The sequence below is a fragment of the Maylandia zebra genome, linkage group LG10 (assembly GCF_041146795.1).
Source record: "Maylandia zebra isolate NMK-2024a linkage group LG10, Mzebra_GT3a, whole genome shotgun sequence".
NCBI classification, from domain to species: Eukaryota; Metazoa; Chordata; class Actinopteri; order Cichliformes; family Cichlidae; genus Maylandia; species Maylandia zebra.
The window spans coordinates 27,156,935-27,183,088 of record NC_135176.1 but is presented as its reverse complement, the minus strand read 5'-3'; the positions used below and the strand labels follow the sequence as shown (position 1 = coordinate 27,183,088).

Genomic DNA, 26,154 nt, shown 5'->3' with positions numbered 1-26,154 from the left:
TCAGAAGCGAACTCAGCTGCTGTCCTTCAGTTTAGCTCCTATACTGCAGCAGCACCACTAATAAAACCTGCAGAATCTTTTAAATCACTGGTGAAGCTGTTTAGTGTGTTGATGAGGCCAAATGGGTTATTAAAGGGTTTAATGTAGCTTTACTTGGTTGCTGCAGCACATTCTGAAAAAGAAACATTCATCTCAGAACGGAACAGCCAGCAGAGCCACCAAACATCATGGGGAAAAAGCTGGAGTACTACTTTATGTTTAGAGGTTATGTACTGTGCTGTCACTTCAGAATATAATTATGAATGGTTCATCGAGGATGGTTTATCAAACAAGGTGTCCGAAGGGCTAAGCCGAGAATGCAACTGTCAATCAAGCGTGGTCATTTTAGAAACATCCACCTTATTTGGAGATGTGAACTATCTCATTTCATAGGGCGTGTTGACAGAGGCTTGATTTGAGACAGAGGAGATCTCCTAATTGGATCTTCTAATCTGCTAATTAAGCATTAGTGATTTCACTGGTGTGCCCATACTGCTTGTAGATAGAGGGGCAATCAGAATAACAGCAGTACTATGTGGGTGGGGTGTCATAAGAGCACATTGGCTTGTCAAGATCCACTTCCATTGCCAACAACACTCTCGGTTAAAGAGTGAATGTAATTAAAGTCCCAATGAACCCATTCATTGAACCTATTTAAAAATGTCAGTTAAATCCTTTGCCTCTCGGGTAGCGAACCACACTGCTTACATACAGAGTGACTTGGCCTAAGATTTATTGAGTCTTTTTCGAAATGTCAAAAAAAGGGGTGTCATTTTAAAAAGACAGCAGCACCATTAGAAATACAGAGTAGAAAAAGAAAGTAGCTACGGGGTCGTGTAAAGTTGAAATTGAAATGATTATTAAGACTGTCATGAAGTTTTTCTGACGTTTGATTTTAGCAACGATTCGGAGACTTCTTTGGCTTTAATGACCTCGGCTGACTCTGCAGCATGTTTGTGATTCAAAAGTCCTCATTACTTTTGATGTATGCTATAGTAAATGAAAAAAAAACCTAAAAGACTGCTGGAGGAGCTAAACCGCATATATTGTGATGTTCAAAGAGTACTTCAACAAAGTTAGAAGGCTTGTCGGCAAGTTTGAAAGACACAGAAATAAAAATACAATGGTCAAAATCGACACAGCAGAGCCTGAGATATCCTGACTTTTATTCCTTTGTATGGGCAGGAATCCAAAAATAATGGCTCGAACACACCTACAATATAACCTTTATATTTTCATTTATTCCACTACCAACTGAAAAGCCTGATGGCACTCCCAGGGACATTACCTATTCCACACCGACATAATGGACAGAAGAAATGTTCTGATGCCTACTGGTGTAGGCAGCACATTTCAGACAAAGATCTTTTCTGCTATTCAAATTTCTTGAATAGCACCATCACTCTCACTATTTTACTGGCAAAGGGATCTGAGGGAACACTGTAGTGATGAACACTTGAGAATAGAAGCAAAGTCTATAAAAGTTGGGCCAGTACCACAAAAAAGATAACTCCACCATGGTGAAGACATCTCGAGGGCATTGCACACTGGCTGGGTATAACCTCATTCAAAAGAAAAGTGCCTATTTCTTTCTAGTAGCCCTTTTCTAGCCCAAATAGAACTGTTTTCCTTATTTCTACCAAAATAAAAGACAGGTGCCAAAAAGATGGCACACAGAGTTCTGGCTGACTGGAGATGGCTCGGACCTGGCTTATCGAAGAAAAAGAAGCGGCTACAGCTGTTCAAAATCCCATAAGGCTGGCCGCCATGATAGACAATTGGCAGGGCTGCGAGTACTCAGGCTGTGTTTTGAATGCACTATGGATAAGATCTTGGAGAAGAAGAATGGGAATTGAGAGAATTGGTGACCAGTGATGGACATTAGACCAACTGTAAAAATCTGATGCAGTTGTTCGCACTAAACCCAAACATTCGCCATCTTCACTTATGTGGCTATCCCACTGGCGCCAGCTGAAGGCCTGCCAAGGTCGAAGCTGACTGGAAGAACAAAAATTCTCCATGATAACAGGATTGTTGACAGAATTCTTTGTCCCTCCTTCAAGGCCACCTGGGTCCACTGGAGACTGTTGACCTTCGCTTAATTGGGCGTGGTGACACTTAACTGGGACACACACACACACACACACACACACACACACACACACACACGCATGAAACATGTACACTGATACTGATACACCCTCACTATGACCCTCCCTCCCCTGAATCCAACGCCTCCTCCCATGCTTACCTCCCATCCGATGTGGACAGCGGATCAGCTGGAGGCGCAATCGAAGATTGCAGCGGTCCCAGATCCAGCTGTACACACTGGCATATTCTCCCATGTTGCTTGTCTGTGTTTTATTGTGTGAGGGTGTGTTGATATCTGTGCATTCCTGAATTATCCTTTTGTGTTACACATTTTGATGGTTTTTTCCCTCGCTACCTAGCCTGACCTGTCTCCCCAATGTGATGTTTTTGTTTTGTATGTACGGTCGGCAAGGTCTGCCATCTCGGTTGTGGGCAACTGCAACTGACAAATAAAGGCATACATTCAGATTCCAGCAAGAACCTCCAAGAACTGACACAAAAAATTCCAAAATTTTTCCATAAATAGTGAAGTAGCTGCTGACACACATGTTCAGCATCCTATATAGGGACATAACCTGAACACAGCCAGTTGGGCCAAGTCCTCTTTTGCACAGAAGAGTTGTGCTCATTGCTGCAAACTGTCTCAGATCGATTGCAATGTGTTGGAAACATGCCTTTATTTATAAATGGTGATTATCTGCAAACATTCAGTAATCTCGCTGAGAGTGATTGCAGTCTTTCTGAGTTGCACTGAGACTGTTTGGAGACAAGTTGCCTCCCACCAGGTGACTGGTGGTAGTTTGTCATTGTAACTACTTGCAATTGGTCGGTGCAAGCAAAAGAAATTCAGTGCAAACACCGACTTTTCCTACTTGCAAGCAGGTTGCCCTGCACTATCTTGAAACTGGCACTGTGAGATGTGTCACTGTCTGTTCCATTCTATCAGGATACAAGCTGCGACACTTCTCAAGAGCCATCATTTTATCACAGATTTGCACATTCCTGCTCAGGTATCTTTGACAAAGTGTGCACTATAGCCATCGGATGACAGAACACTGCACTGAGATAGTATTTGCTTCACTAGTCACAGTGCAGACGTTGAACAAGTACCTATGCAAAGAATTCAGAAAAAAATACACATACTACAACATGGCAAATGTTGTCCAACCAGCATGTAACCAGGTATTCTACTTTTGTGCCTTTTTGTCTCTGATCTCACATGCTGATATAACTTCAGGCAACAGGCAACTTTCCTGCCTTCGCTTCTAAACAGTGGCAGAATGGTACACTCACATAGTAGTGGTTGTGACACCTGTCATCAAAGGGGCTGTGTTGTGGACAAAAAGCTGAAATTGGAATTTGCCAGTAATCGAAACTAAACTACCCAACCATGACAGGGTTTCTGGTACTGCTGCCATCAGGACCTAAAAACACAAACAACTTCCAGACGAATCACACAAGTGCACAGGCAGGTTACAAAGCTTTCAAATTTGTCCTTTGGAAGTCAAAAACATATTATTTCTACACTCAGCTGCACCTGATGCTGCTCAACTGTCGTGTAACTGCGTCGTGCAGTTTCCAGAAATCAAGTCCGAACATCGTTTTACAGTTTTTAAATAAAAGACAAAGACAAAGCAAACGATAGTGCAATTTATTTTCTTTAATTTCTTTTGACTGAAAGGTGTAATTAGTAGTTATACTGGGGCGTTATCTGCTGAAAATAACACACTCCCACTGTTCAATTTAAAGTCCCTTTCTTGGCACACACTTCTAGGCGCAATTCTAAAATAGAAAGCTCAAACCTATCTGAAAAAGAAACTTGCTTAATGTTTACACAGAGACTAAATATCATCTAATTTACACCTAGGGTAGAGATGTGCGTGGGAGAGTAAAATGAAACAAAAGAAGCTGGTATTCCTTTTTCGTGGTGTTTCTTGTGTAATGTAAACCTTTGTCTGTGTAATGAATTCCATTTTCTGTGTCAAACAATATCGTCTCGAGAAGGACAGGAAATGTTCCAAATACTTGCAAAAATAAGCCAACAGTGCATTATCTCCTTAGAAACCTTGCACCTTTTTTTTTTTATCTGATGGAGCTATTCATCATTTATCTAATCATGGCCAGTCTTCATCCAAAATGTAATATAATTATGGTCTATAACTGTTCTCAGGATATTAAGCTGTATCTAGGCCACGGCTAGCTCAATAAACACCTTCTAATAATGGCTTTTAGTGGTCTCAGGAGTGACTTATTCTAACACAGTGAGGACTCTCTATGGCTCCCAAGGCCACACGAGTTTGCAGCTTGTTGCAGAGATGCACATCAGTCCTTTTAATGGGGACACTGTTTTTTTGGTTGTTTTTTTTGGGGGGGGGCTGGTAGAGCTTCTTTCCAACCAGCAGACTGCTCGTTCTTCTTTCACACGAGATTATCAAACTCCCCCCTGCCCCGCCAAACCTCCGCCAACACTCTCCTCCCACCCCGCTGTCACTGAGCGGCCTCCAGCCTCGGCCATTCCAACGATTGTTGAAAAGCTCATGAAGAGTTATGCTTGTGGTTGAAAGGTGGCCAGAAGCCTGGTCTGTGCACATAAACTCGTGTTTGATGTATTTTTTAGAACTTCACATCTACTGAATTAAAAAACATCTCTGACTTTGTCAGAGATAAGGTCAAAGTAACTCAATGATATGTTTATGATAAAGAAAATGCCAAAAAAACAAGCAACAAAAGGGAAAAAAAACAGCGTAAATGATCCAAAGAGAAAACTCTTGTCAAGGTCAAATTCACAGAAATAGCAGGTCTTGAAATAAATGGACCGCTGAAGTCAAGTCCTGTGTCTCCTCTGCTCTTGGCATATTGATAATAACAACAGAAGAGACTCTGTGTATCCTGGTGTTGTGAGACAGAATAGTATCAGTGAAATGACATCGGGGGCTTTGTGTGGATCTGTGTACACAGCAGACAGAGCCCTGGGTGAAGGAACTGTGCCAAGAAAATGAAGGGCTAATCCTAGAAAAGAAGCCAAGACAATGGCTACATTTACATACATGCAGTAAACAGACTCTAGTACATTCTCTGGTCAAGGTTGTACTGAGAAATGAGGGGTTTACATAAATCCCTCATAGCTTACCTCATTGACTCTACATTTCAAAAAAAATGAAAATAAAATAAGGACAGTTCTTTAAAAAATTGAAAGAAAAAAGTTTGAGGTTCTTTTCAAAAGCCAAAACTCATCAGTGCATTTGCTGGTAATGTTTGGTTGGCTAAAAGTTATTCAAACATGCATAAAATGCATGTTGTGCACAGCGCTGCAGAATCAAGAGACAAAATCACAAGACTTTGGGTAAAGATGGATGCCAAGCATTGCATTTCTTTGTTATCACGGTCCCTAATGCGTGCTGTGCTTCGTGATGCTGTTATGGATGTCTTTGAGGAGCAATGTTGTGGCACAATCTCTGTGAGGTGTAGCAACGCCGACAAAAACCTGCCATGATAATAAAATCCTTTAGCAAGGCTGAGTGTATGGTGTCGGCCTCTAATCCAAGCCTCACCTCAAAGGAAATTCAGACCGGCTTACATGCATGGATGGTGTTAGGAAAAAGAGAATGAAAATGTGCTGCATTTCACACACAGTGCAGCTCACACTGTAGCCAGAAATTGTATCAGTGCTGCTCAAAGTGAGTAAAGCCAGTGGCAAGGGATAATCTCAGATACTGGGGTTGTCCAATTTGCATAAAATACTAAGATTGCAACCTGTTCTCACTCTGAACCCGTCACATATACAGTGGGGCAAAACAGTATTTAGTCAGCCACCGATTGTGCAAGTTCCCCCACCTAAAATGATGACAGAGGTCAGTAATTTGCACCAGAGGTACACTTCAACTGTGAGAGACAGAATGTGAAAAAAAAAAAATCCATGAATCCACATGGTAGGATTTGTAAAGAATTTATTCGTAAATCAGGGTGGAAAATAAGTATTTGGTCAATAACAAAAATACAACTCAATACTTTGTAACATAACCTTTGTTGGCAATAACAGAGGTCAAACGTTTACTATAGGTCTTTACCAGGTTTGCCCACACAGTAGCTGGTATTTTGGCCCATTCCTCCATGCAGATCTTCTCGAGAGCAGTGATGTTTTGGGGCTGTCGCCGAGCAACACGGACTTTCAACTCCCGCCACAGATTTTCTATGGGGTTGAGGTCTGGAGACTGGCTAGGCCACTCCAGGACTTTTAAATGCTCCTTTGTTGCCCGGGCGGTGTGTTTTGGATCATTGTCATGTTGGAAGACCCAGCCTCGTTTCATCTTCAAAGTTCTCACTGATGGAAGGAGGTTTTGGCTCAAAATCTCACGATACATGGCCCCATTCATTCTGTCCTTAACACGGATCAGTCGTCCTGTCCCCTTGGCAGAAAAACAGCCCCATAGCATGATGTTTCCACCCCCATGCTTCACAGTAGGTATGGTGTTCTTGGGATGCAACTCAGTATTCGTCTTCCTCCAAACATGACGAGTTGAGTTTATACCAAAAAGTTCTACTTTGGTTTCATCTGACCACATGACATTCTCCCAATCCTCTGCTGTATCATCCATGTGCTCTCTGGCAAACTTCAGACGGGCCTGGACATGCACTGGCTTCAGCAGCGGAACACGTCTGGCACTGCGGGATTTGATTCCCTGCCGTTGTAGTGTGTTACTGATGGTGACCTTTGTTACTTTGGTCCCAGCTCTCTGCAGGTCATTCACCAGGTCCCCCCGTGTGGTTCTGGGATCTTTGCTCACCGTTCTCATGATCATTTTGACCCCACGGGATGAGATCTTGCGTGGAGCCCCAGATCGAGGGAGATTATCGGTGGTCTTGTATGTCTTCCATTTTCTGACGATTGCTCCCACAGTTGATTTTTTCACACCAAGCTGCTTGCCTATTGTAGATTCACTCTTCCCAGTCTGGTGCAGGTCTACAATACTTTTCCTGGTGTCCTTCGAAAGCTCTTTGGTCTTGGCCATGGCGGAGTTTGGAGTCTGACTGTTTGAGGCTGTGGACAGGTGTCTTTTATACAGATGATGAGTTCAAACAGGTGCCATTCATACAGGTAACGAGTGGGGGACAGAAAAGCTTCTTACAGAAGACGTTACAGGTCTGTGAGAGCCAGAGATTTTCCCTGTTTGAGGTGACCAAATACTTATTTTCCACCCTGATTTACGAATAAATTCTTTACAAATCCTACCATGTGGATTCATGGATTTTTTTTTCACATTCTGTCTCTCACAGTTGAAGTGTACCTCTGGTGCAAATTACTGACCTCTGTCATCATTTTAAGTGGGGGAACTTGCACAATCGGTGGCTGACTAAATACTTTTTTGCCCCACTGTAGATGCTTGCCCAGTATGTGATTCATAGGCATAGACATTTTGATGCAGCGGGTTCCTCTTTAGTGTCATTTTCTATGTGCAGGGCAGTCTGACAAACCAACACCAGTCTGTCAGAGTCTTTCAAATACTGCCCATTTGTCAAAAGTGTTAATGTTTTAGCAATACTCCCATAGTGTCCTTTTTCAATGGATCTTTGGAGCATTCATCACAACATTGAGACGGGCTCACACCTACATATGGATGCTCCTTAAAGACCTTGATTTCATATTCAAACAGGGTAGGAGTATTTTTTTTAACATGCAGGGTTAATATTGTAAAGCGATAACTTTGACTTCGTATAAGGGAAAAATATTAAATGTTTTTGAAACATGGTACAAAACACAAACCTTCCAAATTGTATTCTTTCTACTTTTAAATGTGGAAGAAATTGCTCTTAAAGGCCTCAGTTACACAGGTCTCGAGACCTGTTGGCAACCATCTGGCAGTCTCTGCTCTCTAAAATGTGTTTCCTGACCAGTTGCAAGTGTTTGCTGTGGATTACAAGGTGAAATTGAATGCAAAGAGGTACAACCCAGTTGCAACTGCTTTAGCTCCTAGCAGATTGTTGCAGTCGCCTGTAGTTTGCCGGCAAACACTACTCGCCAAGCTGCAGTGAAAAGAAACAGAACGTTCACCTGTGCTATGCCACAGCTTTTACTTTGAAAGCAAATACACTCTGTTTCTGGCTGAAATCCCACTATTAAATTAAATTAAATTAAATTTCAATTTAATTGTATTCATATAGCGCCAAATTACAACAGCCTACATATTTGCTTATTAAGCACATATCCTGGTCAAAGACTTCAAGATTCCTCACAGTGTTACTAGAGGCCACGGTAAGTATCTGGTTAGACCCCACGTTTGCTAAGATTTTTAGGGGCAAGTACAATAATCCCAGTTTTATCTGCATTTACAGATACAACTACACTACAGCTTCGAGAGTAAACGAAGTGTATTTGCAGACAAGCTGGCTCTTCCATGCAAACTACAGGCAACTGCAGCAATCTGCTAGAGATTGAAGCCATCACAAGGAGGGTTTTGGTGCTACGCCCTTTTTACCTCTGGCAACCACACAACAACTGGTTGGGGAAAGCACATTTTTCCTCAATCATCAGGAGATATCAGGGTTTGGTTGCTATGTTACTGAGGCCTAAAAGAGGATCCTTTGTTATCCCATTGCTGTTGCATCAAGACCAGCATCAAAATGACATCTTGTGTATAGAACGGCATAATACATGTGGTAACCAAGGATGTGGCGATAATGCGCGAGTATATTTTAATCCATCCATTATGTTTTACTACACATAAGAATTTTTGTTCCCTAAACTAAGGAAAACAGCTAAAGAAACTTAAAAGTAAAAAAATAAAAAAGTTAAATTAAAATGTAGAAATATCACGCTCAGATAAGACTCAAACATCCCTTTTCTGGTTAGTCATGTGATGGTGCCATGTGACACCACACTTCCTAATGCAAACTCGGTTGTTGTGCTTCTTCAGTTGTCATAATAGTGTTCTGAAGCACTGCTGGTACTATGGAAAATGATGCTAAAGGGGACAGCTGGGATAGGCGCCAGCCACACTGTGACCCCGCATTGGATAAGTAAATGGACGGATGGATGGGTGGATGGACCCTGAGCAAGAGTCAGCATGTGATAGGAGTAAGAATGTGTCGTAAACAAACGTCTATTGGTGGGTTTTAAGATCTTGCGACGACAGATCTCGGGTTGGCACAGTGTGGAATTAAACTGGGAAAACATTTACTTTAACTTTGTGTGCCAACACTTGTGCTGAAAGCCAAGTGAGAGAAAGAGAAGCAAGCGAGCGAAGAAAAATGCCACAACAGAGTGGCCAGAGCCTCGGAGAGACCTCATGGGCGAGAGCTGCACGTTCCATTTAGAAAAGGAAGGAGGAAAGAAGGCGCTGTTCACCAGCTATTAATAATCAATTTCAATTTCCTCTCAGATCTCATTTTTATTTTTTGAATATTAAATAATAGATATTCATTTTAGATGTATTCCACACCACTGAATAAAGGTGTTTCCCTACAAAATCCAGTCAGACTGTAACTTTTCGCTCCCCGGCCTGCCGGCCTGCGTTCTCCTTGCCAATACTGGATGAGTCAAACTCAAAAAGAGTACAACTGTCTCAGATGAAAGTTTTAAGACTCAGCTGCTGTCATGGCAACACTAGTCCTACATGCAAATTGTAATAAGAGCATTCAAAAACAAGGAACATGCAGGTCAAATGCCTTGGGATCCTATTTTGTACCACATTTCATGCGCACCACCTGTTTTCTCAGTCTGCTAGGAGCTGAGAGTATCAATCCATTCCTGGAAATTAACACTTAAGAAATGAATTCAATATAATTCATTATTCTACGAATAAAGCGGAATACTAGATAAACGACTGACATGCTATCCAAGAAATATTTTATCATGGAAAAATACATGAACCTAAAGACAAGTTATTTTGTGCTAATTATGGAGGGTCGTGTCTGCTCTGTGTGTTTAATGAGCAGTAGTCACTGCAGCATCTCGTGGCTCTGCAGTTTAGTGACATGCACTATGTGTCCTGAATTGTTGTCCTGATAATGGCATCTGACTATGGGCCTTAGCATTTATAGCTTATCTGCATTGTGATAAGATCCTAATTTGCACATTATTTAGGCAAAGGTTGCAGAACTGTCAACCAGCACAGTCACTGCCGAGTAAAAAGAACCAATGAGGGGCACTTTCAGTGGGCTTGTATAATGTGCTTTTTCACTGTGATGACACATGAAGGCAGCAAAAGGCTTATCTGTGGGCTACCCTTAGCCTAAATAAATATATTAATGTTACTGATACAGTAATAAAGGTAAAGTCAATAACTACTAGTAGGGTACTGAAACTATTTTAGGGTCTGGCATCAAATTATACAACGATATTAAAGTCTATGCAGAATTAATCCTTGTGTTTTAGATGACTGTCAGGTTTTTAATAATAAATGTAAACCTCCTGTTCCACCAGATCCCAAAGGTGCTCTATTAGACTGAGATCAGGTGACTTTGGAGGAAATTTCAGTACAATAAACTCATTGTCACGTTCAAGAAACCAGTTTGATGATGTTCATGATGGCATGATGTGTTTTCCAGCTGGAAGCAGCCATCAGAAGACGGGTACACTGTGGCGATAAAGGGATTGACAGGGTCAGCAGCAATACTCGTGTAGACTGTGGCATTAAAACAATTCTCAATTTGCACTAAGGTGCTTAAAGTGTGCCAAGAAAATATCCCCCACACTATTACACCACCAGTAGCAGCCTGACCTATTGATTCAAGGCAGGATGGATCCAAGCTTTCATGTTGTTTACGCCAAAATCTGGCCCTACCATCTGAACGCTGCAGCAGAAATCAAGACTCATCAGACACGGTACATTTTTCCGGTCTTCTCTTGTCCAATTTTGGTGAGCCTGCGCGAACTGTATCTGAGTTTCCTGTTCTTAGCTGATAGGAGTGGCATGTGGAGTGGTTTTCTGCTGCTGTAGCCCATCTGCTTCAAGGTTTGACATGTGCATTTATAGTTCCCCTTCTTTATACACATACTGCATGTAAATGTCTGTTCTTACTTAATGACACTGGAAAATGCTATTGCAGTTATTGCTTGGAAACAGGAACCATCAAGGGAGGATGTCTTAACCAATATGAATATAGAATAGCATAATGCTATCTTGAGTAAAATGTATATGAGTATAATAAAAATAATTATTCACACTCAGACCAACTGTGAATAATTATTTAAGCCACTTAGCTCCGTTCACTCCAATTCATTGAGAGCTATCGAGTGTCCTCTAGGTGAACTGCAACTAATTTCGGTGCACTGGGACTAATAATAAGTGAACATGATCTCCATACATCAGATCTGGTGCTGAGCAGCTTTCTATTTCTTCACATAGTTGTTGCATTCTCTCAAAAAACATTTTCTTCTCAAGTTTACTATCAAGCCAGCCCTTCACCCAAAGAGTAAACAGCAGCTGCAGTGGAAAACAGAGGCAGGGAAACACAGCTCCCACTGTGTTTATGCATTTAGCTGTGACACAGGTGCTAAAAGGAAGCCTGAGTGTCTACTCAGTACATGAGGAGAACATGCAAATCCCAAACTGCATAGTCTAATAACGTCCAAGCAGGTCATTATACAATACAACATACACGGCCTAAAGGGAAACAATAATATTTTTCATAGCCAAATTTTCAAATTATGAGGTCAAGTTATCCCTGCAAGGCTTCAAAGTACCCTAAATGCTCATTTTGCATCAAAAAGATCAACTTTTGGATCTTTATGATGCGATAGAGAGGTATCCTTGATATCGTCATTGTCAGGCTCAGAGTTCTGGCTGTATGCACAGCAGATCCACCTGCCTGCTGTTCAAACCTTCTGTTTTAAAGGGGTGGCCATGCAAAGGAAATCTGCCTAAAGGAAGTGTGGCCTAAAAGGGAGATGAGGTAAAACGCTTGTTTTATATTGTGGATGAAATAAGGTGCTGAACAAGGATTCTTTTATTAATGGTAATAATGCAAAACTACACTATTAGAATTCAGGGGTAAAATAACGTAGCTGGAAATAGGTGTAATAGCTCCACTTTGAGATTATGGTTTATTATAATCAAGCCCCCAATGAGAAAAGAACTACTTACCCCTTACATAAACAGGTGATTCAAACTTGTACATTGATTATGTAAATGCAGTTAACAGAAATAGGAGGAATAATAATCTCGGACATATTACACGATAGCTTGGATAATATCATTGTTTTCATCTGTAATAACGCTGACGTTTAATGTTATTTTTTATATATTATTACTATAGCGAACATGCAAAACTTTTCCTACAAAAGGTTTAAAAGGGGCTTGATGTGGTAGCAGTTACTGTGAGGCTGATCCTGTGTTGCAGGTGTTCTCACTTCAGCAGGTAGCAGACCTGGGCGACAGATGGGGAAGATTGACAGTTTGGATTAGTGTGAAATAATCTCACTGATGTGTGCACATCTGGTGGCCCTAATGGTGTAAGCAGCAAAAACACATACATTAACAACACGATAAAAAAATACATAGCATGGATATTTTCAAGTGATAAAAAAATAATTTTAATAAAAAATATTTGAAACAGCAGTGCACACGGGCCTAATGCAGTATTTTCACATTCTTCAGTTTGGAAAAGAAAACACGAATGCGATGTTTTGATGCAGGAACGAGAAGAGGCTCGAGTGGCACCTGCTTTATATTTATGACTGACGGGTACTAAAACTATTGCTATATATCTCAAAAATTGCCTCTAAAGTTGTTGCACTTATTGACATTGCTTAAAGATTTCACTCCACGCAGAGTGAAAGCATCACATCTGTGTCACAGGTGAGAGGAATAACCGCTGATTACACTTTAAGCATTTCAGCACTTTGCTGTTTATTTCATCATAAAAAGCCAGAACGACAGACAGAACCTTAGAGGTTAACTTTCCCTTCATGAAAGGAGTGTGACTTATAAAAGTAGATATGCATTTTTTAAAGTCACATAGAGGGAGGGGGCTGTTTGTCACCTGTCACACTCAGTTGTGTGCCTAAAACTAATTAATGCAGCATATGTGCCTCATTTGAAGAGAGCCCCAAAGGCAGGTTCAAGCCACTGAGTGCCAGCCTCTAATACAAATGCATCTATCTGTAACATACACACAAGCACTCGCAGTGAAGGTCTGTGAGCGACTTCGCTTGATCAAATAACACCACATTTCAACAACGTTACCTTATTATCTGTATTGTTAACGTTTCTTCCTCAGTGGATCAGCTACATAGTGTCCATTGCTTAAAATCACTACAGCGTCCTTCAGTCTTAACACTTAAGCAATTCTTACTTTTACTTACTTAGAGTTAAAAAACAAAATAAACAACAAGAAAAAGATGTTCACCTGGATTTTGATAACCCACCAGAGATAAAATCCTCCACAGGTGAAGGGAAGTACATTAATCATCATATTAAGGTGTGATGTTCTGTCGGGAAACCCTGAGTCTCGGAAGTTATTTTGCCGTGTACCACACACCTAAACATTGTTGCAGACTGATCACGCCTCACCAGTCTGCAACGTCCCTTGAAGATCACGGTAAGGAGCCAAAGACACGTGCTCCTCGTTCTACTTGAAGCCCAAAAGAAATGATCTGCTGCCAACTCCTGGTTTAAGGACACCCGCAGGGATCTCACAACCATGCCACTGTTTTGCCAGGTGATCTCAACCACTCTCCAAACAACCGCTGCAACCGCTCTCAGACAGAATGATGAAGGTTTGCAAATATCTGCCGTCTGATTTAAAAATGCAGAGAGATTGCCAACACGTTGCAATCAGTCTGACTCACATTGCACCAATGAGAGCAACTCGCCTGCAATGTGCCTCTTTGCAATAGAGGACTTGATTCAACTGGTTTGTACCTATTCTTGATTTACTTGTGTAAGTCTGCACAGTCATGTGTGAACCACTGTTAAATGTATTACTTCACTGTGCGTGAAATAAAAGACTGTATACTACTTGTGCTGCTGCACTGGTTCTTTGCCATTCTGGTTCTTCTCAGACATTAATGTCAAAAGTAAGATGACATCCATTTATTAGTTTTCATACTACAAGTGCTCTTTAAAATACTGTAATTTTGTTACCATTTCTGATAGAGACAAAACTCACAGTTCCATAAAGAGGAGACGATGAGCTTTAGTCAGTGTATCACAATAGCACAAGGTCCTCACAAGGTCTGAGCTCAGACAGAAAGATTTTGCCATATGTGCTTCAGATTACCTTGCCTAACCATTCTGGGCTAGAGAGACAACTCAGATGGTTCCTGGAGGACGGGAATTATTATTTAATTTTACAGTGAAAATTACATAAGTAAGTCCATTGAGCCTGTCTAAGTCTTGGTCAATAAATATTTGAACTGTTTTTCCTATTTAAACTCCTATGGAGTGAGAGTTAGGAGACAGCTTGTAAAGCCAGTTTGGAAATATGAATGTCTTTGGCATGTGGGAGGGAGTACCTGAGGAGAACCCACACTGGTACAGGTGCAAACTCAATCTAGAGAGATCCCAGCAGCACAGCTACGGTTACACTATACTTCTCAGGACAATCACATCTTGTTGACAGCACTTTGCCAGTTTCTTCTACATATACAGTCGTGATTTAAATACAGATAGACAATAATGTTGCAGTTCCACCAAAGGTCTTTCTCTTCCTATAACAGCTTGCATTTTGTGCAACACAACAGTCACGCTGAAATAGCTAAAACTATATCCTGTTTTAATGGCATTAAGTTGAGATGTGAAGCTTTAAGAGAGATCTTGTTAACATGACTTCTAAGCAGATATATGGAAGTTTTTCTCTGCCTGACATCAAAGATTGCATGTTTTCCAGAAGTCCATCTGTTCAGATCTGACTTTTAAAATAATTCTAATTACAAACCACATTATCAGTATCAGATCTTTTAAAAAAACATTTTTTTTTTTTTTAGCAAAAACAATCATCAAACCAACGCTGTGCCAGTTAAAAACCTGCCACGGTGTCCCTTTCACCTACCAATATGTTAAGTAGTCAGTGATGTTGGCAGTGCCATCTGTGGCTTTGATAGTCAGTCAACCCAAGATCATCTGTGCGCGGCTGTCTGAGCTTTGCACCGACCTGTTCCTCATGTCAAAAGATTTGGAATTCTGCCAGAGTTTAATACACATGTCTGTCCAAATGATTTCCACGTTCACGACAAACGAACATACGTGGAGCCCGCGGATCAAACGCGCAGCAGACAGAAGCCGCTCTTTAAGGAAAAGAATTCCCACAGCTAGCTGCCGGATACTGTAGCGATCAAATTCTGAAGTCACAATCACTACATTTGTTGGACATCAGTACCAGAGTAATCTGGCACACCGTGTCCTTGTCATTTAATGAATGTCTTGTCTCTTTAATGACATTCAAATGTGACAGCTTAGTCCTTGGATTAAAGAGAAAAGTTCTCTGGTTCACCTGCTGCAATCCCACTGTGAGCAGAGTGGCCATTATACTGCTGTATTCCTCTCCACTATTAGGTCTCTGAGCGCAGCTCAATTATCCCACTACTCTCACATGCTTGCTGACAGCCGTGTTGGCAGGTGTGTCCTTTCCAGACGTGCTCACCTCTCCGGATTGGAAATTAGTGAGTGCACCTAGCCATCAGCAAAAGCAACTGACATCCTCCACCAGCATGCCCTTTCATTAAGAGTGAGGAGATGGAAGTGAGATGAGAAGAAGAAATGCTGCTGGAACATCTAACAGCAAAAAGCTGCCTCTGAACTGTTGGCAGCTTTTGTGCATTTCTAAGAAACAAACTGCACGCGCAGAGTTGATTTACATCATGCAGGTTACATGATGAAAAGAAATCCTCCAGAAAGAAACGGACCGGTTTTTAAATGTGGCGTCCATGGGTGCAATTCTGGAAAATATATTGAAATAAATCAATTACTTTGCTCACTTTGAGGGAAAAAGTGGCCATGAAGGAGATGAATAAACCTCTTTTCATTATACACCCTCAGAAATGTGAATGAACCGCGAATATAATCATGTATGATTGTGTTTGGACTCTAAAATATCCATCAAGTTTGCTTCAAACCTGACTGAACTCCTCTGTTGTTTATGGAGCCGTTTCTTTTGCTCGAACAGAATTTTGGTTGGAGCTTTGAAATTGTTTGTGCTGTCCTGCAAAATGAGTTGGTATCACTTTAGTCAAGTCTTTATATAACTCTTTTTATAGTTTTTGTTTCACATGAGCGGCTCCAACTCTGCGGGTCTCACGAGTGAAATGACTTCTTACCACAACAACTTCGCAGAGCCAGAAGTGCAGCCGAGTTTATCCACATGCATAATAAAGTCAGTCATTATGTCTGAGTTTTTCCAGTTCCTGGCTCTCTCATTTCTCAGCTAAAGCTTAATTTATAAGAACAAAACGTTTCAACACCCACTTCTCCAGTCCACTGGTAGCTCATCTCAAAGCCTCTTCTGTTCTCTGCTGCATGTTTAATTTGTTCCCTCCTGCACTCCATGCCTCCTCCCCTGTACCTAGCCCATTTTACAGGGAAATGGACAATCTTGGGAAGAGCCTTCCAGTTCAGCAGTGTCTCGGCTTCCTTTCTCTTTCAGTCACGAAAAGCGGGACATCGCCATGGCAACTGCATTTGAGAGGTTGTAAGGAGTGAGGCGGTCAGTGCGGACAGAGTCAGAGGCTGTTAAAAAGCAGGGTCTGACTTGGTGTTACAAACTACGCCTGGAAATATGAGCATGAATTATCACTTTTTTTTTTTATCGTGTTACTAGGAGTCACCAAAATTCTTGATTTTGGAGGGAGCGCTTGAAGGGAGCAACAAGTGCGTTTCACTTGGCTTTCTGAAGTGATTTAGCGATGCAAAGAAAGTGATTTAGCAGTGTTGACAATATTTGACAAACCTGTAAATTTGAGCATGCTGTGTGAGTCATGCAGGCCAGGTTCAGCTTATTTGTCCAGATGAAGTTATTCTTAACAAAAGCTCAAGTTGCAGCTGTTAGGCTAAAGGCTACGCCGACCAGATGCCAAGAAACTAAATATAGGACTCTTAGGACTCTCAGTAGTAGCACGTAAGTCAAACTTACACCCGAAACACGCATAAGCATGTTTGATGTTTAGCACGTGAAGGCAAAGAAAAAAAAACTTGAATTCCCTCGCTAACAGATTGGCAGATGTCTGTTTGATCACATGCTTCTTTATGTCACGTTCGTCCACGTGCGAAACTAAAAAAACATAACTGGTGGGGGAAAAAAGAATCACCATCCATCGGCCTTCAAGAGTACAGTCGCTGCATTTCTTTTTCTTTGTGTTAGCTTCCATCACACTCTGCTTAAATCTGCATAGCCTGTGGCTCCGTGGTGACTCGTAATTTTCCCCGCTGGATGTAGCGGAAGCTGCAAAAGACTGTGACAGGTTAATCTGCACTTGACCCAAGATGATGGCCTTCTCTGCTTCTCTGGATACAAGCCAGACTTTCTAAAACGGTCTGTCCTGCACTATAACAATTTGAGAACCAATAAAAAGGTGCAACGCTGTCTCAACACGAGGGACAAGACATATTCGTCCTGTGAAGTCCTACATAAAGAGGGGCTAGTCCTGCTCAGACAGAGCATAGCCTACCTGGCCCTACAACCTGCCTATAAATGTACAAAACTATCCTTGCCTTTTCCACGCTTCGGTTTTTGTATGCACACCTGCAACACGGGGTGTGTTTATGGCAATAAAGCAATGTGTCACTCATTTTTATTACTGGGGTCATAGAGGGGAGGTTGAGTGATTTTTGATGACAGATGAAGCAGAGAAATAAACAATGGCCAATAGGTACAGGTTGTGCAGTAGCTGCAGGCTCTGTGGACGCTCTAATTTCCTCCCTTTCTTGCAGTAACCTGGTGTCTCGTTTGCCAGCTGGATACATTCACATAGCACTTCTCCACAAGTGTCTTACAATTCATCTCTCATTCACTCGCACGCAAACACACACACATGCAAACTATCAACAATGTGGAGCGTAAAAGACTAGTTCAACCTTTCATATATCCGTTTAGTGAAAAATATGAATGATATTCAGCATTGTAAATGCAGCTGAATGGGGCTTAATTATATCAAGCTTATCCAATTTTTCTTTCCTTTTTTTTTCAAAAGATGAAGCTGAGTTTACAGCTGCATCAGGCCTTGGTGAAATTTATCTTTTGATAAGTAAAGAGAAGAAAATTATGCAACAGCTAGACTACATTTGGCTGTTATTTCATTTCAATTTTATTATTTATAGCCTACTGTAACGCTGTCTCCTGGAGATTCATCGTCGCTGTTATTATCTGCATTTGCTGACTCATCAGTTTCTATAGTCACTGAAATTCACGTCATTTTAAAGCGAATCACTGTTTTCCGACGTGCATTGAAAATACATTGGACACCCACATGGGTGGTTAGCTAGCTAGCATTAATTAGCAAATTAAATCGGTCAGAGTTTTGAACTGTTGAAGAGTTGTAAGGTAGAAAAAACACAAGCAAGGGTTTAATTTGGGATTTTGCAGAGGCACAAAAAATGTGATCCTCAGGAGCATTCATCTGAACAAGACTAATATGGATACAACAAATACCTCCAGCTAAATGCTGAACTGGGCTAGTCTCATTGCAAAACACACAATGTCCTCGGTTTCACCTGGTTTTACCTTTAAAAATGAAAAAAATTATAATTTGACATATAACTTTTGTGTCTCTATATTTAGTATATACCAGCTCTTGAGGGGATCCTCAGACTCTTTCGCTCTGTTCACCAGCTAGCTGCTACAGTGTATTTTTAGAGCTTTTTTCCTTAAAAACAAAAACAAAAGAAACACTCTGCCTGCTGCTGCAGTGGGCAAGAGTGCTGAGAGTGAACCAAAAACAGTTACAGTTGCAGGTGTGACAGCTAAACAATGAACTGAAAGCTCTGCAAAGATGAGGGGAGCATTTTCAGGTGCTGTAAGCACCGCACAGCAGAATCGATGGTAAGCTTAAAGTTCTTTGGGAGATACAGAAGTAATGCTCAGCAGCAGCAACAGAAAACTTTTGTCATGCAATATGAATGCTACTAGTACATACCGGGCTTCCGATTTTAAATGGAGAGCCCCTGAGATATCTTCAAGGCATAAAAATACAGAGTCGGTTCAATTAAATTTTAAACAGTTTATTTATACAGTGCCAATTCAGATGCCTTCAAATGCCTAAAGTCACTTTAGGAAAGATAACCCTTGAGAACTTTGACAATCAGATAATCTCCTTCAAGCAGCACTTGGTGACTGGGGGAAAGAAGAACCCTGTTTTAACAGGAAGAGGAGGGAGTGAAGAACAAATGCTCATATCTAGCTCTAAATGTAAGCTTTATCAAAAAGGAAATTTTTAAACCTAATCTTAGAACTACAGAGGGTATCTTTCTCCTAAACTGGGAGCCGGTTCCACAGTGAAGAAGCCTTCTGTTCTGTCTTTGGAAACTCTGAGAACCTGCAGTCTGCGAGTGAATTTCTCTGGTCCAATAATAGCTGGGTTTTTTGCTCATTCCAGACCTTTATGTGAGAAGAATGATTTTAAATTCAATTCTACATTTGACAAAAAGCCAATATGGGTGAAATATGATCGTTCTGTCTAGTGCCCGTTAGCACTCTTGTGGCATGCTGGATCAGCCGAAGGCGTAAAGCGTGCCTCGCCACTTGGCTGCCATCTTGAAATGGCCCCTGCCATGTTTTTGGGCAATTATTTTGAAGCATTACCTAAATAAAGTTTAATTTTAACGGTCGCCTGGACATAAAAACTAGAGAATCAGCAGTGAAATCTGATTTAGAAACAAGTGATTAAACTTTAGGGGCGGCACAGTGGTGGTTTCACAGCTTGGGCTAGGTTAGTTAGCATGTTCTCCTTGTGCCTGTGTGGGTTCTCTCTGAGTGGGTTTATCCCACTGTCCACATACATACAGTACATGTTAGGGATCACTGGTGTTTCTAAAGTGGCCTTAGGTGTAAATGTGAGCATAAACTGTTGTTTATCCCTCTCACCCTCCCCATGACCCTGAGTTTGAGAGCTGTTTCTAGGACTTCACTTGTCTGGACAGAGACCTCAGCCCACTCAGTCCTCTCGCCTTTGCATGCAACAGCAGTGGTGGCATCTCCTTGGTACATTTATATATATACATATATTTCACTTGCTGACAAATATACTTAAAAACTTAACTTACATTAAAAAAAAGATTTTCGAGGTTAGGCAGGAATCCATGCAGATCATTTACAGGGTGGTTTCTTTTATTTCAGGCTTGTGAGAAGGAATAAATATTGGAGGAAACTTTTGACCTCTGCTTAAACTTAAAATTCATACACATTGATAATTTTAGACTCCTCTGTTCATTTATTTTAAATCAGAAAAATGACTAAATTGAAGCTGCTGAAGTGATTTTTAATGCTTAATGTAAAACTACCAGTAAACAAATCTTATATTAATGATGCACTACTGCAGTTAATTGCAAACATCTAAAAACTGACTGCGGTCTCGGATGAACATCTGGGGCAACCATTCAAAAACTCATAAATGTTAAAAACACATCTTTGAAAAAGGAGGACAAAGCATCTGTGGTCTCTTCAACACAAGTGTTCAGCATCATATAGAGGAAGCAGACCTCACTGCTGCTGAGAGAGGACACCAACGAGTCGGGAGGCTCTTCATCTTCCCCCAATCCCACCTGGAAAAATCTGACTACATCATGGTCACATTAGACAACATTTTACAAAAATATGTGAGATATCGCGATTAATGCAGAATGTTAAGCAATTATAGACCTTGATGTCAATGATGTCAATTCAAACAAATAATGGAATGATATTTTGTAATGATTGTGAAGGCACATGTTTGAAATGTTTGAAATAAAAATGAACTGAAGTGAACTGACTATGCATTCAGATGTGGCGAAATCCGACAGTCGGCCTACTTTTCACTAATTAAATCCATAACTGAAACATAAAAGAGCACCAGCTCTGATATAGATTAGCCTCTGCTTCCTTTGGGGTGTGCAATACATCAAAATAACAAACGATAGTAATTAAATTCGTCAAGTTCTCCCAGAAACGTTTAGAATTACAGCTAAAGGTGAAATTCCTTTTTTTTTCCCTGTATGTTGTAGGTTGTTACTTGGCACAAACCAATACAGGAAATCTGGTCATAACTCCCTTTGGGATATAAAGTTTGGATTAGTTCAACACAGAGTTCTGACCTTTTGACCCCTGACCCAACACTCATGAAAATTAAATCAATATTTTCCTGAAAACCTCCTGTCTGACAGCTGCTGGATTATCGACCACTACAGGCAAGAACGGATCTTTGAATGCCTCATCTAATATGGCTGCCTGTATGTAGGAAATCCCCTTCTTAATTTGAATACAGTTACTATAATATTCATACTGATACCGCTGCACTGATTCAACTTAACACTTCTTACAGTGAAAAACTCTTGAACCACAATTCATTCCATCATATAAGGAAACAGACTTTCTTGTCATTGTTTAGAAATGGTCTTGCGTGTTTAATCTCCAAGCTTCTGGAGGTCTTTCATTGAACATTGGCTGCTTCTTCACTTTTCAGTCCAGTCCTTGTAACAAGGCATTTTAACAGGAATGTTGTTCTTGTTTTTTAAGGCATTTAACATAATCATTCATGCAGAAGAATAGCACCACACTCAAGGAATTAACTTGTTTAGTCTTTAAACACAACAGATAACTCAGCAAAGAGCCAGTTTAACTTGTCTCTTTAAGCAATTTCAAACTTTGAGCCTATCCATCCATTCGCTTCCGCTTATCCTTTTCAGGGTCGCGGGGGGCGCTGGAGCCTATCCCAGCTGTCATAGGGCGAAAGGCGGGGTACACCCTGGACAGGTCGCCAGTCTGTCGCAGGGCCAACACACAGGGACAGACAACCATTCACACTCACATTCACTCGCACATTCACACCTAGTGGTAATTTGGATTATCCAATTAACCTATCCCCACAAGCTGCATGTCTTTGGACGGTGGGAGGAAGCCGGAGTACCCGGAGAGAACCCACGCAAACACGGGGAGAACATGCAAACTCCACACAGAAAGACCCCGGCCTGATGGTGGAATTGAACTCAGGACCTTCTTGCTGTGAGGCAACAGTGCTAACCACCGTGCCACCATGCTGCACTTTGAGCCTAAAATAACAAAAACACATTTTTTCTAGCGCTGTCAGCGCTAATCTTGTTAAAATGACATTAACGCCATAACCGCATTAAATCTCCGTTAGCGAGTTATCGCGGATCGCCCCGTGCGTGGGACTGCACAGTGTCAGCGCGGTTAGCTCGTTAAAGCGTTAGGGCCGTGCATCCCCACACACGGGGCGATCTGCGCTAACTCGCTAACAAAATTTGCTGCCTTAATGCGGTTAACGTCATTTTAGCAAGATTAACGCTGATAGCATTAATTTGTTTGCATTCTTTTGTAGAATCTATGCAAAAGGCCAAAGACAACAGAGTTTGGCAGGCATAAATCAGCACCAACAAGTTGATTCCCAAATAAATATTAGCTGAAATATTGTCATAATCCCAGCATGGCGTGCAGTGTGTTGTTAAACAAAATCTGAGGAAACTTGGCAAGCTATCTACTGCAGACAAACAGCATCTGAAAGTTATTCCCGTTAAAAATAGGGAATACATCAAAGAAAGACCTGACACAGGATGTAAGAGATGCATCTGGCTCTTCAGCTGATCCATCTCCGTTTCACTGAAGCCATCAGAAAATGTCTCAGTGGAAGGGAGCCTGTCAAGAAGCCATTCTTAGGAAAAAAAAAAAACAGGCAGAAAAGGCTGAGGGATGCCAGTTTACAGAAGACATGGAGTGAAAATCAGTGGCATTGGAGTGATGAACCCAAATTGGAAATTTCTGGTTCAAACTGTGGCTGTGAGTGTCTACAGCCATCTGGGAAACACGCTGGAGGCTCTGTCTTAGTCTGGTGGAGGAGATCTTGTCAAAACGGATGGAATTGTGAATGCATAAAAGTACCGTCAGATTTTGATACACTGTGCAACACCATCTGGAAAGTGTCTCAGCGGGAGCCACGTCTTTTTTCTGCCGGACAATGATCCCAAACAAAGAAGACTGGAAAACTATTCCTGGTGGTCATACCAAATATTGACTTTCATGCTTGTGTAAAGAAATAAGCAGTGAGTCAAGACTTTTGCACAGTACTGTATGTGTTTCATACAAATATGCTGTTGAAAACAGAAAAGAAATGTTGGTTTGACAACATTTTAACAGCTGTTTGTCTTATTGACTCATTTTCAGTTTGACTGAAACCATCATAAAATTATTCAACAAAATTAATTACCATAAACAGGTCAGCAGAGGCCTGCTGCTCTTTTTTTTGTTCTTCAGCCCTCTAAGATGGTCATTAGAAGTCTGTGAAGTGCGATTCAAATTTCTGCAAAACGAACACATGCTTAACAGAAAGCTCGTGATAACGCCTTCATGAATTTGGTCCCACAAATTATGAAACTGGAGGCACGAAATTATGAAAAAAGGCTGCAAATTAGGTGAAATTGGAAAATGATGTGTATCATCTTCATTCAAGTAAATGAAAACAACTAAATTAGGTCTATTTTTGCCCCAACACACAGCATCATCTAATGTTGCAGATATAATCAGCCCTGGCCTCAGTGTGGGTGATATTCCTCTGTGGCACCTTCAGGGAAACACTGTAATTGGTTAGTTGGTGAAACCATTTTGCAAGTGCAGCTGAAGTAAGAAGAATTAGAAGGGTTTTTATATATATTTGACAGCATAACTGCAATTAAAGTAAAATGCAGCCTGACTGGTACCTGCTTCAGTATGGCCAACATAAACCTGACACACAGCACAAAGCTGACATTTCCAGGCTGGGCAGCCTGGCACAATAATGTCTGTTGTGTAACAGTAAAAGCAGGCATGCTGCAAAGACAAATATACAAGTTAAAAAAAAAAGAGAGAGCAAGAGAGACATAAGGAGGAAAGTAGAGATACCAACCATGAGCTGCAGGTTCAGTGCTGGGCGCAGTGTCTGAGCACACAAGGAGAGGACATGGCAGTTGTGGAGGGAGGTGTGGAACAGGAGGAACAGCATGCAAATAAAGAAGAATTGGGGTGGGGGAGGCAGGGAGGGAGCAGGGCAGGGGGAGAAAACAAATGACACCCATAAGCAAGCATTCAGAAGACCAGAACATGACAAAAGACATAAGACTTAAGGGAAATCAAAGGGAACCAAAGGCAGTGCAGAGATAAACACGGGCTTGCATTCACACACAAAAATACACTTTGCACTGCACACACTGGACGTTCGACTCAGAGGGGAGTGTGGCTACTGCTCGAGGAGATATGGAAGAGACTATTATCGTGTGCTGTTGGCAGCTTTGGTGTGCAGAAATGAAAGACTATCGAGGGGAAATAATTGTGCAGCCGTCTTGATGTATCAGTTTGTGACTTGGAAAACATTTCACCAGCACTTTATGAAGGCAATGTTTCATATGGCAAATAGTTAAGTAAAGCAGAAACAAAGTAACAGAATTCATTGCTGAAATAACTCTGCATTGAATGAGATACAGCAGCCAAATTATCACCAGCCAACTCTTATCACTTTAGGCTTTTTCAACACCAGGTTTTAAATTTAAATGCACTTTCCTGTAGTTGGTATTCGTGAGAGTGGCGACCTTACATTTTAGCTCCACTACTAGTAAATCCAGCTAAAATGATCTTGACCGGGACTGTGTAAAACTTGGACTGATGAGTGTCAGCTTGCAGTTTTTTTCTTCTTTTTGTGGAAAACGCTACATAAATTATCAGCTGCTGCTGCACATCCTTGAGTCTGCCATTAGAGGATTTCAGATGCTGTTAGATAAACTGACAAGCGCTGTCTCAATAGATGTTACACCTGCCCTGCTGTGCAGCGTTTGCTATCAAGCATGACTACTTCACCATTTTGTTCAGCAGCACTGTAGCTCGAGAGGAAAAAACATTATCAAATTTGAACATTATCTGCATTATCCAACTTCGAAAAATGTGGTGGCATCATGGTAACTAATAGAATTTCACAGGAAAATTATATTTACAGTGTATATTATGCGTAGCTCTTGGTTAAGTAAATACAGGCATTTCACATGGCTTATTAAGTTTAGTTGATAGCTGGAGATTTATAATATTTCAATGACTTAAGCCATTTGAGATCCATCAACTCAGTGCATTTAGCAACGCTGGCTGCTTTGATTAGGTTGCTTTTACATTAGACCAATGTGTAAAACAGAGACAAATCACAGCCAAAGCTGGTGTAGCTTCAGTACACACAGCAGACTGCTACACCCCACTGTATAATTGGTGAGACGAAAACAAACAGTTCACTCTCATTTAAACTACCAGTTACATGTCTTTAACTATGTCAACTGCAGTGTGTTTTAAAAGGTTCAGTGTGTTACATTTGAGAAGATTTGTAGTCTTACTCATATATTATTTTTGGGTTTTGATTTCAGAACGTACCCCTAACATCTTCTCTATGTCTAACATACTACATGTGGACCATTTGTAGAGAGCATCCTGAGACACTGGCCGTTTATAATAATCAATGAAATTATGTGCATTCTGTGTCTCACTTCGACTATAGAGGTCCATCGCAGGTGTAGCCAATCAAAAGATAAGTTCTACTCCGTATCCGCTCTGCGAATGATCCGCATATGAAGTGCTCGTGTGGTGGAAGTAACCCTACAATAAAGTTTAGGCCCTCCTTGACTATGAAAAGCCGATTATTCTGAAGCAGGACAGTTTTGTTCCCGTGTGTCACTTCCAATTCTTTGGTCTTTTCTCTCTGCAGGGACATGTGACAGGGCCTGTAAGGCGTTGATACAGATAGATGTTATTGCAAGTTAGAGATTTGTGCTCGGTGCTAATGTGCAGGGAACAATAGACCAATGCCACACCTCACCTCTGCTGCCAGAAGCTATGATACAGGGAGCAATTTCACAAGGTGAGTCCGTCTTAGAGTTACTG

General features: G+C 41.2%; 1 protein-coding gene across 5 annotated transcripts in view; it reads right to left on the bottom strand.

The window, feature by feature from the left end:
* The window catches only part of cadm1a (cell adhesion molecule 1a), a 479,781-nt gene that overhangs the window by 18,429 nt on the left and 435,198 nt on the right, over positions 1-26,154 (bottom strand). For 3 of the 5 annotated variants that reach the window (XM_004551218.5, XM_004551221.6, XM_004551219.6), the window contains one exon: positions 24,149-24,181. The exons of the other annotated variants lie outside the window; for them this stretch is intronic. In XM_004551218.5, the coding sequence (XP_004551275.1) occupies positions 24,149-24,181 (33 nt within the window). The remainder of the gene's footprint in view (positions 1-24,148; positions 24,182-26,154) is intronic. 5 annotated transcript variants of the gene reach the window in all.